Source organism: Atta colombica, unplaced genomic scaffold (assembly GCF_001594045.1).
Source record: "Atta colombica isolate Treedump-2 unplaced genomic scaffold, Acol1.0 scaffold126, whole genome shotgun sequence".
NCBI lineage: Eukaryota > Metazoa > Arthropoda > Insecta > Hymenoptera > Formicidae > Atta > Atta colombica.
Genome location: NW_017259213.1, coordinates 734,374 through 748,453, shown reverse-complemented (window position 1 = coordinate 748,453; position 14,080 = coordinate 734,374). Strand labels below are relative to the sequence as shown.

The 14,080-nt window shown below is 33.4% G+C and overlaps 1 protein-coding gene across 1 annotated transcript in view; it reads right to left on the bottom strand.

Annotated features, from left to right (window-relative positions):
• Positions 1 to 11,908: 11,908 nt before the first annotated feature.
• Positions 11,909 to 14,080, bottom strand: part of LOC108695127 — a 43,892-nt gene continuing 41,720 nt past the window's right edge. Inside the window, exons 12-13 of the mRNA XM_018204886.1 lie at positions 13,202 to 13,536; positions 11,909 to 12,248 (exon numbers count right to left, since the gene is read on the bottom strand). Coding sequence (XP_018060375.1) covers positions 11,909 to 12,248; positions 13,202 to 13,536 — 675 coding nt within the window. The remainder of the gene's footprint in view (positions 12,249 to 13,201; positions 13,537 to 14,080) is intronic.

Below are 14,080 nucleotides of genomic sequence, written 5' to 3'. Positions count from 1 at the left end.
TATATATATATATATAAACATATAAAAGTAACATAAGAGTCATCGAAACACCAGTGACACGAAATCGCTTCGGTGACTTAAATATGAGTTTATATACCTTTATTGTAGAATGCAAATATATTTTCGTCAACGAATCGTCTAATGCTAAGATTGGATTCTAATGACGTTTATCAATGATATGACACATTAAATTCCGTGAGAGATAGCCACTTCGTCCGTAAATGAATCATGACATGTTTATAATTCACACATAGGTCATTGCCTCCATTGATTGATCACTCTTTGATTCGATTTAACGAACAATTGCTTATTCGATTGTATAATGACTTTATTTTTGTTTTCTGATGCAAATCAATTATTTATTCGCGGAGAATAGAAGAAAATCGCAGACAATGGATAAAAATTTATTCTAAATTTTCTTAAAAAGAAAAATACATAGAACTTTGAAATTTGAATCTTTATTTTGCGCTTTAATCCAATTTTTAAAAAGAATTTTGTTTCTTCCAATTTTTTAATTAAAGATTGTATATTTATACATGTTAAAATAATAGTACAAATGATGTATATTTAAAATTATATATTTCACATATATTTAAAATTGGAATTATTAAAATAAATTTATTTTTTAATTTTGTAAATTAGTATTGTTATATTATTTTCTCATTTTAATTACAAATTAACTATATAATATAATTCAAATTATATAAAAATAAATATTAATTCTAACTTCTCTATTTTATGATTTTAACGTATAATCGCATTACATTTGCGGATCTAATTCCAAAAATATTAATATTTTACGCAATAAAATTATTAGCATTTTTTTAGATTAATTATTAACATCGTGAAATGAATATTCTTACTAAATGCTTATTAGCATTAAAAATTATTAAATTACTTATACAATTTAATATCTAATAATCTATTTCTGTGCATAAATGTGTTTTAAGACCGGAAAAATAATTTAGCGCGCGATTTGTGTAATCAAAAATAAATATAAATTTATTTTAAATAATTAAAGCATTTAAGATCCGCTTTGAGAATAAGAATTTTTTATATTTAATTAAAGCATTTATGTTTGTTTACCGCGATTCGTGTCACAGTCTTCAAATAGAACGATTACAAAAGTATTAATGACATGTGCGTTTATGCATGTCGTGGCAAGATCGCGTGCGTGCGTGCGTGCGTGTACGTGTGTGTGTGTGTGCGTGCGTGTGTGTGTGTGTGTGTGTGTGTGTTTCATTTGTGTGTTATGTTATTGTCAGATTTCTTGCTGACTTTGCGCTCACCATAATCTCATATAATGACTGAGAGAAAAATTTAACATGAATTTACGTTTATACAAAACGTATAATTACATATATGCTTCTTACAATTAGCTTAAAAATTATTCTCACATTCTACAGAATTTTTCGTTAAATACTAAAACGGCGGATAAACAAGAAAGATATTCCAAAAAATGTACAATTTTCTGAAACATATATTTTATCGTCTGATTGATTGTGCCTGTTGGAAAAAATTTTTATATGAAGAATTAGGATTATTATGAATATCGATACACATAATTCAACGTTGATTTGAATATATGAATTTCATATACAATTTACGACATTTTCTCGAATCGCGTCTAAAGAAATGAATCTCGAGGCACGATCATCAGATTTGCAATTTCCATCGAATGCCATGCAATTTTGCGAGGGCGGACATGGAAAAAATTGAATTCCGTGAGTAATCTCGCTCGGAGTATAATCAAATCACTCTATACAATTTTAAAAATAAAAATGCTTTTGCAACAAATGAGGCGATCTCGTTGCTGTAAAATATATAAATACATCATTATTTGTATTGAAATATAAATAACTGATGTAGCAATGACCGAAAAAAAATATCATCTGGCGTTGTGGAATAATAATGATAGATGATATGAAAATTGAGTTTGTAGAAACAGTTTATGTCATTCGTCTTTGTATACAACAAAACTCTTAAAATCTGTAAAGATATTTTCAAAAATACGTTACGCGAAAGCGAAATCGATTGATTCTTTAATTCATACGCATCAATTTGCGCAATTATTCTAAATTGCAACCGAATTTTTTCAAGACTGTATTTACTTTCTCATTCATAGATTTAAGAGATTATGAGATAACCATTTCATTAGTTATTGATAATTCATTAATAAAGCGCGTAAATATATTTTTTACAAAATAAAAAGTGTATTATAAAGAATCACGATCAGAAACAATTGGCTACTCGATACGCAAAGGCAGCATCGATCATCATTTTATGCTATTAATTTTATTAATAGCAATAATTAAACGTCTGTTTTTATTTAAAAAAAATGACAAAATGATTATTTATTACGGGAGTTTTCACAAAGTGCCTAAACGCCCAAGATGATAAGTGTCGAATCTATGCAATCACGCGAGTTCTTCGTCTCGATAATATTTGTTCATTTCTGTAAAACCCTCGCAGGTAATGTATGAGATAATGCATGATTTTGTAACAAACACGTACATAATTGGGGCGTTTTTTTTCATTAGAGCTAAGACTATCTCCGTCTTCATCTCGGATCAGAAGACGAAGATTAGCCGTGATTGCTTCTGATTACATAACGAAAAAATGCCATTATTAGGTACGATTGTTTGTCTGTTGTGCAACAAAACTGTGCTAGTTTGCTTTGCTTGACATTTCTATCCTTATTTCATTTTGATACAGCGCTTCTCACTCGCTTATCTAATTTGAAATTTATTCCTACAGATCTTTAACAATAGAGTCATAATTACAATGATAAAAGAGTTATTGTACTTATTCCATTATAATAATACATGAATAATCGTCATTAGTTTCCTGGACGTTAAACAAGTGACAGTGAGAAAAGCGAAGAAGAAGTGAACGCAATGGTCAAAAGTTTAATATATTTCAACATATTGTATTTATTATAAAGTATTTACTATACCAAAGTCTTTTTCTTTTCTAATAGTGTATACGCAAGTTATATTCATTTCATTAGGTTTGAAATGTTTTAGCTCTCTTTCTGTAATTTTGTCCTACATTCTGTATGATTATTTTCTTTCGTGGTTCTAGAATATTAAATGCCATAAATTCTTGTTATAGAATAGTCACAGAAATTAAAATTGAGAGCTAATAGTACTGAACGAAAGTGCGCCAAGATCTTGAAAATACGACTTTGCTTGCAGCAACAATCGACAATTCGATCGACAGTTCGATCGTTTGTGTCTTTTGTACTCGCAGTCGCGGATATGATTTTATATCGTTAATAATGACGTCCAAAAAAAGGAATCGTCTTTCTACGTAATTACTTTACTGACTTATATTTTGATCTAAAATTTAATTCGTACGATTATGCTTATTTACAATCGAAACACTAGCCGAGAGAATTGGCCGATAATCATAAATTTGTCTTACATTGACCATACCGATCATTTGTGTAACCATTGATATTTACATTTAGGTGAAGTAACATAGCGGTATCTCTAGAACACAATGTACTTTAAGGGCTACCACCGTATTCGCAGAACAATTATCACCTTCGAAGATAAAGCATGTGGAAGTATGTGCGAGGCAGTGCGTTTCATCTGCATTTGCGTTTGAAACGTGACACGTAAACATTTGTGATAAATTTGCGTCTATGGAGATTCATTTCAGATCGAAGATTTAGCTCTCTCTGGAGAATTATCGATGCGCATAGAATTTGGATTTTTTTCAAATAATAAAAAAAAATAAATTTAAATTCATAATTGAAAAAAATTTCAGTAATGTTTTTGACATACACTTCCCGAAATGAGAAGCATGATGTATCTTTTAAAATCTTCTTTCTCTTTTGTTAGAATAATGTTACTATCATTTTTACGTAAATGTTTCTATAAATTTATTATATTTAAAAAAATAGAAAACATTTTTCAAACTCTGAACATATAATCTTTGTAAAACATTCTATCAGATAAACATAACATAAAATACGTGACATTTTAAAGTTTAATATTTCGTATGCAATAATCCAAGAGAGATTTGTTATTTTAAAAACAGTGCAAATCCAGTTTATAAAAAATATTAAAATTGAGCTGTTACGTTGATGTACGTTCGTACTGTTTTTAAATTTGTTATTTGTTAAAACTGAGTTTACATTGTTTCTAAAATAAATAATTAAATCTATGGCGACATAGAATTAATTATGTTCCATATAACACATTTAAAAAGTATCTCATATTCTCTCTCTCTTCTCTCTCTCTCTCTCTCTCTCTCTCTCTCTCTCTCTCTCTCTCTCTCTTTCATTTTGGCGCGATGGTTGCTATGTTTATAAAGTGTCGCATTCTTCAGGCTATGCATTTTATCATAATTTTGTTCTACATTAAAATCTTATTTAATCCTTAGACCGAAGTTTCATCCTGTTTCAAATGACGAGGATTAAACATCGACTATTTTTTGCAAAATTTCAATAAGCAATTCATTCTCTTTCGATTCTTGAATTTTTAAGGACTCACTTTAAAGCTTTATCTCTTTGTTCACTGTTAATAAAAACTACGTTTAAATAAATTATATGAACCTAATTACTCTTGAGAATTCAGTAGCAGTTTAGTGATTTTATATTGAGATTTTATATTAACAATTTCTAACGAAATATCACTTTACCAATAAATTCGCGTAATCCCCAATCGATAGCGGTACTTTAGAAAAATTAGGAATGTCTAAATTTATTGATTTTGTTTCGCTGCGGACAACGTTTGTATGCGTCTTTATATGTGTAAAAAACAACGTACACCGCAATAATAAAATCACTCTAGTAGTAGGGTAATAAATAGTAATGCGATCAATATCGCAATTTACGCGTTCACCATTTTGATAATATACAATGCATTATCAAGAAATGTGTCATCTGTCTGTAATAAACTTTTACTGTCCTTGGATGTGCGAACGTGGCGATTTTCAAAGACAGTTTAGATATGAGATGACATATTTTTTTCAAAGTCGTTGTTTCTTGTTTACGCTGAATGCACTATAAGAAAAATTTCATCATCATTTCCATAAAATTTAAACCGTTATGAAATTTTTATGCACACACACACACACACACATACACACAACATTTTTTATTAGTGCTCCAGGGACGAAATAACTAAAATGCATGTCATTGAAATAGATTTTTCCTTCGTGTTGCTATTTTAAAATGTATAACGATATTGCAATTACAAGATGTCAAAGAGTATTATTACCTTTAAAAGGAGGTCACCGTTTGCGTTTGCAGAACAATTATTTTTTTCACTTCTTTTATCTTCTCTCTCGGTGAATTAATTCCATTTTCATAAATGGATGGTGATGAATTTTATTCGTGCGTGTAATTATTCATAAGGTACAGTTAATTATATGTGCTATTACAACTCCGTGAATTTATTTGCTCATGTCAGGAACGATTAATGTAATTAAAAGGAAACCTTCAATGACCTATTTTTAGAAAAATTTCTCTCCAGGCCGTGGAACACATTAACGGAGTTAGCATATCTGGGTCATGGCTTTAAAGTCGATATCGTCGCATCGGGCGCAATCATGACTTTAAATTATGAATTAAGTTATTATTGTATAAAATAGAGATCGAGAAAATTTTATTTTCCTTTTAAGTTCAAGTTGTGAGATTATTTAAATCATGTGAAAATATTAATTTTGATATCTTTTATAAACGTAATATTTTTTTTTATTTCGGAAATTCATTATCGTAAATATCGATTAATTATCGTTGTAAAAAAAATTTTAAGCATAGCAGTGTAGTTTTGATAACAGAAACAAACTATATAAATAATCAGTCTTTGATTCTCCGCTCATTAATCAGTCGTGTCCATTAGAATTTTGATATCTGTACCTGAGTCGTTCTTGTTCAGTTACGTGTGGCGATTACGTCATTGGCAGGTCGATTAAACAGTATCTTTGGTCCCAAGTAAATTAAACTTTTAGAGATAATTAATATAATATTCTGATATATATATATCGTGACACGAGCAAAAATCTTTTCTATTTAGGAAAATATTTATTTTTTATAGTTGCATTTTATGACATCACTTTTGCTTGACGTTTTAATAAAACTTTTTTAAAACGTATTACGATTCATATTTCAACATAGCCATCTAGTTACTTTCAGTCATTTCATAAAATGGAAGGACAGAAAGGATTAAAATACAAATATGTAGATATAAAAACGAAACAAAAAATGAAATTGTGACCTCCTTTCCAAAAAATTGATATTATTTGTATTTGTTTCTTCGTAATTAAATACGATAGTTAATTAAACATATGCTTGCGTGATGTGTGTTGCATTGCATGCATGTATCTCATTTTCTGACTAATCCATAACGTTATCACTTAAAACCGTGATAAATCTTATCTTCCCGCAGAATGTCGGCAGATACGGAATTTCCGTATGTAACGCACGCGTTTTCAGCGATCGTAGAACAAGGATAAGAAATTCGCTCTATCGAGAACGTATTAGAGCCAGCCATATGATGTATTACATTGGCGATTATCTTCATTTCTGCGAGGAGCTTAGAAGCATTACACCTCAAATCGTTTGTTTCGTATCTTGCTTACGCTATACGCGTTAATTATTGTTGTGTACTCGCAAACAGCGAGAGAATAGTTGGCGGTATTTCCGGTTAGCTGATGATATCAGCACGCGATATTAATATGCTGCGTTAATTTCATTTCATTAAATCTTCTTTTCGTCATCCTTCGTTCTATTTTGGATGCACTTTGTTTTGATAGAATTCTATCGTAATTTTTTTGAAATTCTACGCTTATTGAGTAGTAAAGCGGCAAGATGCGAACTTCCGCTCGCAATATCAGTATGTATTATCATGCACAAAAAAGCTATATTAACTCAGTAAACGCCAACTAAAAGTAACATAACATTAATAATAATTATAATTATATAAAGATTATGCATTTCGCAGATTTTCTCCATGTTCAGGTCCATTCTTGGAATGCCAACGTTTCGTGAACTTTGCAGGACGAGGAGCAGCCTAATATCAGGCCTGGACCTGATATCAAGCTGTTTCTTGCCCTGATGAAATGGATTGCAAGGTTCACGAAACGTTTGCATTTCAAGAATGGATCTGGACATGGAGGAAACCTGCGAAACGCATAATCTTTATATAGAAAGGACCCGTGGAAGTCTCAAGAATAATTATAATTATAATAATTATATATATAATAATTATATAATACATATATTTTACATTCAACAATATAAATGTAACGTAACATGTGTGTTATAACAATTGAATTGCTGAATGTGAAATTATAACCTTTGTATCATTTTTAGTTTATATTTACTGGAAATATTGTTTATACCAAGGATTATTTATTTTACACACATCTTTGTTTGTATCATTTAAAAATATTTTTAATCAAAAATTTAAAAGGAATTCTGTTATAAATATTTTTTTCGAATACTGACTAATTTTTATATCTCATTGGTTAATAACAAATAATGGCTCCTGCGAGACATTTGCAAACTTTATTACTACAGATAACACGCAGGCCATAATGCTGAAAGTTTTACGAGTCGAAGCTGTAAATGCCCAAAGTTTTATCGCTTGACATTGTGACATAACGGGCAAGTAAAAATATAATTAAAATAGATAGATTCGATAAAACGGTTGCAACTTCCATTCAATCACACACACTTCGGGATCTAGAACTGCTTAAACAGTATTTCTCATGCGACTACATTTACAGTTCTTTTAGCGTGAAAATCGTATCCTGAGAATCGCAATTTTATCTTTACTAATTAATATAGGCGAAATATATGTATCAGATGTATAGATAAAGTACTCTCGTTATGTCGCCTTTGAAATCGCTGATTAAAATTCAATGCTCGAATGATAATGGCAGTCGTAGAATCGAAAAAGAGTGCAGGTTAATTTAATATAATTGAAACGAAAATACATACATAGGCAGTTGAACCATGCGAGCGGAAGTACACACATCATTATTCGATACAAATGGATAAATAATCAATTATGTACAAGTATGAACAAAGTGTACAAGCCGCGGCGGTGACGTCGGTGTGCTCGCATGCGTGCTTAAGGTGGCCCTCGAGATAAACCACATTCCGTTTACTCTATCTCGCTAAACTTTAGCGTGCTCTGCTCTCATGTTATTATCATTGCGGCAACACATTACGTTAAAAATATAGCGAGAGGAAGAAAATTGCCCCTCAAAGAGTTGACATGGATAGAGAACTTTAAGTAAGAAATTGGACACCATACGATTTATCTGCCATATTTTTCTATATCTTATGCAGGATTTACTTAAAATCGAATGAGATAGATTATGCATAAGATATATTGTTAAAAATATCATATAATATAATGTATTTTCAAGTTACACAAGTTTGAATTTAATTTCATGATATTATATTAAATTTAATGTATCTGTAACTGAAAATATATTTGTGTACATGTATATGAAATTTAATGTCTTTTCATAAAATTTTAGGAAATTTAACATACTTTATAATGTACTTTCAAAATACTTAAAATACTTTAAAATATTTTATAAATAAAGTATACTTAAAGAAAGTATACTTAAAGAATATAAGTATATTTTATTAATAAAGTATACTTTTTACTTTTAAATACTTTATAATGTATTTTTAATGTTTACTTTTATGTAATGTATTTATTTTCCATAAAATTTTATGTGGATTTACATGAAATTTAATGCACATGTTTATTACATTTAAAACATTGTGATTCAATTTTCATTTTAAATCATTCATTACTTCTCAGTTACCTGTTTAATTACAAGCTTCTGTTACATGTTACTTAAATTCATTAAGAAATTTCTAACAACGTAGCACAAGATATTCATGTATCTCATTCTATTTTATGCATCTATTTCATTCTATCTTAAGCCTGAAAAATCGGCGGATTAATTAGAAGGTGTCTAAACAGTGCCCAATCCTCTTACTTAAGGATCTCTAGACACGGGTGTTCAACAGCGCTTTGGAGTAGACGCCGTTCGCCCGGCGTAACAATAATGTCGGAGCACAGCTCCGAGGAAAACAGCATTTATATATTATCACATAATTTCAGGCTACTGAAGTCTACATATTATCCCCCCCCCCCCCTCCGAGGTGATGTCGCTAAAATGAATAATTAAGTCGCCTAAAGTCGGCTATCGCTTCAAACTTGGTCAGTATATTTCTAGCTGAAACTTTTCCTCGTCGGCTGAGGCTGCGTCTCAACATGAGCTACGATAATGCTGCATTCCCACAATCAGAACATATATTTCTGATCGATAACTCAGAACTCTCGAATTTATCAGGATTTTATTTCTTCGCTTACTCGACCAATTGAGTGAGCGAAATTTTCTCCCTTTTCATCGCACGAATTACTTTATCTATCTCACTCGTAATTTAAGTTGTGTAATTTAAGTGCAACTTTATGCACTTGCTCACGTTGAAATGAAACCTGAGCGCAATGCAGACGTCTGAAAGAAGTCTGCGGCCATGATACGAAAAGGAAATCCTTGCAATTCTCGTATCGTGTGTTCGGTATCTTATCGCATTTTTTTAAAACAAAATAATAACAGTTAGCGCAATAAAACGATCTATAGAAAATTGATCGGATTCCATGAACAATGCCGAATGTAACTGTAATACATTTATATGACGCATGTAAATGTAATATTCGAAACTTTTATTCGCTGTCGGCGAGGTATAATCGACTACTTTTGGCAGTAAACGATAAGTGGTAACGTTGAAGTTTTTTGCGTCACCACGGCCGCAATATAGTACGTCACGTTACAGTACGTTGCGTTAAATATTTAACACCTCTCTCGATCGACATCTTGATTTATTATCTAGTAACGTTGTGACGACTTGACACGCGACGTGCGCGTCAACCATTCTGAATTATCTATTTTTTACAGACAATGTCGTGTGAGTATGTCACGCGCGATCAGAAGAAAAGAAAAGTATGGAACATGAGACGAGACAGGAGGAGTTCGCCTCGGCTCTAAAATTGTTTGTCTACTCTTATTCTCAAGGAGATCTAACGTTTTTAGTACTAACACGTTGCGCGCGACGCTCGATGTCTCGGATTTCCGAACGAGGTGTTTTTAATCGAGATGTGTCAATCGGACCGACGTGGCGCCTTGGCAAATTAACGTCGTCGATGCGAAAATTTGTTCTGCTACGATCACGTTGCTCGAGCGTTATCTCGATAACGTTTCGCGAGACATGTTGTGTAATATCAAATATAAATACTTTGTATATCTGTTAATTGGAAAAAAGTGACTCTATATGTAAGACAATTTTATCTTCTAAGTGATGTTAATGTAAATGAGATAAGGTAATACTAAGACAGTTTCATCAACATCTGTTAATTATCGTCTTTAATAGAATCAGAGGTGCATCGAACTTAACCGTTAAAACGCGGTTGAGATCAATGCGATGTTGATGAAACTGGCTTATAATAACTTGCTATAATTCCCTAACAACGCATTATTAATCTGCTAAGCTTTCTCCGTCGCATCGTTTACCTTGTAGTTGCGTTCTCGGCATTGCGTTAAAATGTGGCAATCCCATACTACATAATCTTTCAGCTGCACTAATCGTCGAAGTTCAATCAAGGCGCAGCGTCGTTCGATCGTCACTAAGCCATTCTATTGTAATAGCGACATACTACTAGGATTTTATTACTTATTGTCCTCGTTAAAGTAGTTCCACTTTAGTTTCTCTGCGACCTACATTACGCGATTCTCTTTTTCTCACACACTCTCTCTCTCTCTCTCTCTCTCTCTTTCTCTCTCTCGCTTTCTCTCTCTAACTTTTTTCTCCTCATTTGAGATGATTTTCGGGCAGGTCGACGGGGAATCATTAAAACTTTCTCGTGGATCCGGGATGGGACGTGTAACGGTACTTCGAGAAGTAATAATGCTTCTCGCGCGAGAATAATAAGATCTTGCACGCGAAGATAACGAAAGTATCAGAACTCGGGAACTTCCGGAACCCGCCGGTTATCGCGGCAGTGATTATTTCGATGTCTGCGAAGATGGATCGAGGCCTCGACAGTGAACTCGATCGCGCGTCTGCTGCGTGGCTGTCTTGATTTTATGCGTCTGTTAAAAATTGACAATCGGAAACAAGTATCTCAAATACGTTAAAATTTATTTATTTTTTTTATTTAAAAAGTTACAAAACGATTCAGTCTTTTAAAATGAGAAAATTCCACTGGCAGTATATTGTTAGAAATTTACTTAAAAAATAGATGTAGACGACTATGCGAGCGTTGTGACGTATTGATCAAAGTTATACGTCATAAACATTACATCACATCGCCGGATTAATCCGCCGTTACACGTTTTACTTCGCGCTGTTTTGTGCTCCAACGTAGACATCACCGAACTTATAATCCTAAGCACGTTCCAATCGCTGCTTTACAATTCACGACGTCCCCTGTAATCAGATCGCCCGACTCTCCATCAACTCACTCCTCATTATTCCCTGAATTTAAAACGAGATCTACCTCCCAAGAACAACCGACCGGGAACGAAAGCGTTCGTTCGGCAAAAAAAAAGCGTTCTCCCACTCGCCCGAGTCATCGAGCATCGAACGCGTTTTCTGATCATAGATGAGCTCTGGTTTATCCACCTAACGTCCCAAATCTCTTGCACGCGACAGTTCTGCGCGTTACGCGGAGGCAGTTCCGCGGATCCTCCGGTGGCGGCCGGCCCGGCGACTTCTTCAGGAGAGTAAAGCCGAACAAAGTCTGACCACTGATCTATAGAGGACCGTCGGAACCCATACCGACGACGACGACGACGTGAACGACGGCGATCGTCACACAGTGGTGACCCGGTCGACCTCGACGTAACGCACAGAACTGTCGCTGTGTCAGCATATCACTTCCTTGCCGTCGATTATCGCCGTCTCGGAGGAGATGCTCTTCAGACGGTGTTGGGATATCGAGCGGCGACCGCGCCGTCGGCAGGCCCGCCAGACGATGAAGCAAATGACACCGAGGACAGTGATTACAAAGAGCACGCCTAGAGCTAGTTGCAACGGCGGTAGCTGCAGCAGCACGGAACAATGCGTCAGGGCCTCGTCGTAGCCGGATGGACAATGGGACACTCCGTCGCACCATAGCGAGGCATTTATGCAGGCGTCCAGCTCCGGGCATCGTTGCTCGCAATCCCGCGACATTTGTAGACCCGCCGTTGACGTCACCGATGGTCTGCGGGTCAAACAGAGGATCGATAGAGTTATATTGTTCCGAGTTGCGTAACGACGTGATTCTCATCGTCGCGCGATTCCCGTTCGCTTAATCGAGGACGGGATGTTAATTAAGTTTTCCAGAGAGACATTCGAACGGTTGTAGTATTATTTGGTTGGTGCTATTGTACCTCCATGCAGTACCTCTAGTTTATGATGTAAAGCCTGTTATACAATAGAGTCACAAATCGTAATCTGTAAGAAATTGGCCAATCACAGTTAAATATGATAAAAATAATCGACTATGATTAGTTAATTTTTTATTGTGTAACAGGCCTAAATCAGAAAGCGCATGGAGTCTCCCGACAAACTCAGATTGATTTATTAAAAACAGAAAGATTGTAATTAAATGCTATTCTTGTCAACATATTATTATTTTTTAACAACATCTTAATTTTTATTTATCTTTATTGTGAATAGTTTATATAATGCTTTGCAAAACTTTTAATATCACTTTAGTGTATATTTTTCCTCAGAAAGTTTGAATTATCAATTATCAAAAACATTTGTAGTGAACTAAACGTAAAGCTTTAGCTATACATTTTGTATATAGTGAATTAGCAGGAGATCTTTGCAACTTTTTGATAGAAATGCAGATACACCACGCGAATCTATTAAGATAATCTTCATTTCTACGAGATTAATTATTCCGCAAGAGATTATGAAAGTTATAGATAAATTACAGCGAAGTTTAATGAAGAGTTCTTTTTTTTTCTTTTACAGAGGAGGTCACGTTTATAAAGACTGTATTAATTAGGTACGGTTTTTACTGTGCTCGCTATCAGGAGTGCTCATTATCAGCTTTGTTCACTTCTAATAATATTCATAATTGACATAATACCTGCGACCCATGTCAGATTTTTTATTTTACTCTTTCAATCTCTGATATTTTATCTATAAAAATTTTATTATTACCTTCTGGTGAGCTCGAGCCACGTCACAGTGTAGGAAGCTGGTTCTTTTACGATGAATTCCACGGCGATAGTCCTGATTGGATCTTGTCCCGGTGCGAGGATCATTGCGTTGCTGCTGACAGCCCAACCGTCGCTAAACACCTCTACCACATGATGACTCGAGTCAGCAGGTGGTTTCGGACATACCGACACGTGTATCGCTCCACCCGTGTGCACGATGATGCGATTCTTGGTCGCGCACTTCGTACTATTCGAGACAATTATTCCGTCCATTTTCACGTATAAATACTGACCCGGACCAGGATCAATTAACCATGGTTGATTCTCGCAATTTTTCTGTCGAGAAAATATAAAGAGAAGCTATTGAGACATAATGTAGATAAACATAATATAGATAAATATTTACACACTTAAAGCTATTGTATAATTAAAGTTATTTTTAGCATTATTTTAAATATTAAAGATCCAGTTTCAACCGTTATAAAAATTTAATTTTTAATTTTTATTAGTTTTCACATATACGATCTAAAATAAAATTCTTATTATTTATATTGCAAATTGATTATTACGAAGAATATTATTAAGACCTCGGTAATTTAAAGACTTAGAGCGCTCGTATACGCTGGAATGCAAGAGATCCGGGTTTGACTCCCGGTCGAAGTAATATTTTTCGCAATAAATTTATTTATTGCAGTTTTTCAACACATTAACATGTTTCTAATATAATGCCTAATTGAACATCAAATTATTAAAAATTGTTTGTCAATTGAATTTAATTTGTGATATTATTACAGTAGTTTAATTGCATTTATAAGTCCGGAAAACCAATTCGGTGCGCACTTCAAATGATTATAAATTAATATGATATATATGCATGTAC